Source organism: Helianthus annuus, chromosome 2 (genome assembly GCF_002127325.2).
Source record: "Helianthus annuus cultivar XRQ/B chromosome 2, HanXRQr2.0-SUNRISE, whole genome shotgun sequence".
NCBI classification, from domain to species: domain Eukaryota; kingdom Viridiplantae; phylum Streptophyta; class Magnoliopsida; order Asterales; family Asteraceae; genus Helianthus; species Helianthus annuus.
This window is the reverse complement of record NC_035434.2, coordinates 84677894-84680650: the sequence shown is the minus strand read 5'-3', so window position 1 is coordinate 84680650 and position 2757 is coordinate 84677894. Positions and strand designations below refer to the sequence as shown.

General features: G+C 42.8%; 1 protein-coding gene across 1 annotated transcript; it reads left to right on the top strand.

Moving 5' to 3' along the window:
* The first annotated feature begins 1780 nt into the window (after positions 1–1780).
* Positions 1781–2300, top strand: LOC110893343 (aspartate and glycine-rich protein-like). The gene is made up of 2 exons (XM_022140454.1): positions 1781–2225; positions 2287–2300. The coding sequence occupies exons 1-2, from the start codon at positions 1781–1783 to the stop codon at positions 2298–2300; spliced, it is 459 nt and encodes a 152-aa protein (XP_021996146.1).
* Positions 2301–2757: the final 457 nt, after the last annotated feature.

Genomic DNA, 2757 nt, shown 5'->3' with positions numbered 1-2757 from the left:
TTAACTACTATTAATACTATAATCCGCTATTTAGGACTGTATCCCTGCTGACTCAGACTACTTAGCCGAGGGTAACGTCACCGCCAAAAGCGGGGCCTACCATAATTTGCATTAATAACTTAATTCATTATCTTCCAATAATCCAACCCTTTAGGATTGTATCCTTGCTGACTCAAACTACTGGGTTGAGGGTAACGTCGCCTTCAAAAGAGGGGCCTACTACAATAACTAAGATAATCTCTTAAACAAGTGCAAAAGTGCGAAAATAATCAAAGATTATACTAATACACGAGTCGGATCCAAGTGATTCATCTTGTCTATCTGTTTTTTATTTTATTTTAATTTTTAGCATTTAGTTAGTTTTTATTTTCTTAGTTTAAAAATCTTTTATAACTTTTTGATTTGATTAGACGTTGAGGATAAACCGGTACTAAAAGCTATTGTGTCCTTGGACGACCTCGGTATCTTACCAACACTATACTACGTCCACGATGGGTGCACTTGCCCATATGTGTGTTTAGTGTTAGTAAATATCGTGTTTTATAAATTTAAAACTTGGCTAAAAGTGTAAAAAGGGCTTAAATGTACATCAAAAATATATAACACCTTGCACACATCAAAGTCCCTTTTGATGTATGGTACATTGTAGAACATGTAAAACTGTATTTGTGGTCATTGGTATATGAAAGCTCAATCGCAACATTCTCATTACATACGTTGTTGAATTACTCGTTTAAGTTATGATTGGGATGTTATGTGTTTACTTGCGTTGATAGACATTATTACGTATACATGTCATGTACTTACTATACTTACTATGACCTGACCAATGCGATCTCTTATAGAAGATGCCTCCACGAAGAGAAACTCGATTACCCACCACAGAGGCTGAGTTACAAAAACAGATTTCACGAGCGATAGCATAGCACGAGGCCCTGCGCTCTGAACATAGCGGGGGTACCTCTGGAAACAACCCACCTCATGGTAATGTTTAAGTATCTAAAGACACATTACGTTACATCTGGATATTTCATGTGCGTTCGCTAATGCTTGCTGTGAATAATGTTGCTTGTACAGGCTGTACGTATAAGCAGTTCTTAGACTGTAAGCCTCTGAATTTCGACGGCACCGGGGGTGCTGCAGCTTTTGTCAGATGGACGGTGAAGACTGATTCTATGATAAGAATGAGCAAGTGTGCGCCGGAGCACCAGGTCACCTACATCTCGGGACTTTTTCTAGATGGCGCTCGATCATGGTGGAATCTCCAAGTTCAGACCTTAGGAGAAGAGGCTGCATATGCCATGACATGGGACGAAATGAAGGAACTCATGCGAAAGAATTACCGCTCAAGGGTTGAGATTCAAAAGTAGGAAACTGAGTTCTGGAACCTCAAGATGGGTGGTCCGAAGATTGCTGAATATGTGCAGAGATTTCACGATTTGTCTCGCGTCATTCCTTATATGGTTGATCCGGAATTCAAGCGCATTGAGCGTTTATTTGGGGATTGGCACCCCAAATCATGTGTATGGTGACGACATCGAAGCCCGCAACAATCACCGAGGCTATTGATCTAAGTGTGGCCCTGACTGAAGAGGTAATCAGGTTGAACAAGTTCTCAATCTCTAACCAGAAGAAGAAGGAGACTCACGTTGAGTCGTCCGGTGAGAACAAAAGGAAGTTCTCAAACTTCAAGAAAGGTACCAACAGCGCTAACAAGAAGAAGGATGTGAACCCACCAGCTGAGGTCAAGACTAGTGCAGAAAACAAAGGAAAAGGGTATATGGGCACTCTGCCCAAATGTGATGTGTGCCAGTACCATCATGCCGGCCAGTGCAGAGTTAGGAAATGTGAATCTTGTGGAAAGGTTGGCCATTTGAAGGAGACATGTTGGGCGGGTACTGGTCGTGGTAATGGTGGTCAAAGAGGTTGTGGCGGCGGGAATGGAAACAATAACCGTGGTGGAAATGGGTATGGAAACCGCCCTCAAGGAGGAATTGGCGGTAATGGAAATCGTGGTGGTTTTGGAAATCAAACTGGTAGTGGAAACCATGGAGACATTAACAATCAAGGTGGTAACGGAAATGGTAATGGTCGGGGACCAGGTTGTTTTAACCGTGGAGATGTGGGGCATTTCAAGCGAGAATGCCCAAAGCTCAATCAAGCTCAAGGAAGGGTATTCAACATCGGAGCTAGGGAAGCTCGCCAGGATCCGAACGTAGTTACTGGTACGTTCCCTATCAACCAACGCTTTGCATCTGTACTGTTTGATACTGGTGCTGATTATAGTTTTGTATCCCTAGAATTTAAGAATATGCTTGGGTTAGTAGCTAGTAAGCTAAATATTCTGTACTCGATAGAACTAGCCAATGGAAAACTAGTAGAAGCGAATGAAGTCATTAGAGGTTGCGTGATAGAACTGGGAGAGCATGAGTTTTCACTTGATCTTCTGCCCGTTGAGTTGGGAAGCTTTGACGTGGTAGTCGGAATGGATTGGTTATCAAGCAACCGAGCAGAGATCGTATGTCACGAGAAGATCATTCGCATTCCGATGGCGAATGGAGAGACAACTGTAGTGCATGGAGAAAAGCACGATACACCTCTAAGGATCATTAGTTGTTTGAAGGCTCGAAAGTGTTTGCAGAAAGGATGTGTTGCCTTCTTGGCACACGTAGTGGACAAAGAAGCCGCTGAGCCAAAGTTGGAAGATATCCCAGTTGTTAGGGAATTTCCTGAAGTCTTCCCCGAAGACTTGCCAGG

Bases quoted from the DNA above. Each gene is read 5' to 3' on its own strand.
- LOC110893343 (XM_022140454.1), top strand. From the start codon at position 1,781: ATGGGCACTCTGCCCAAATGTGATGTGTGCCAGTACCATCATGCCGGC.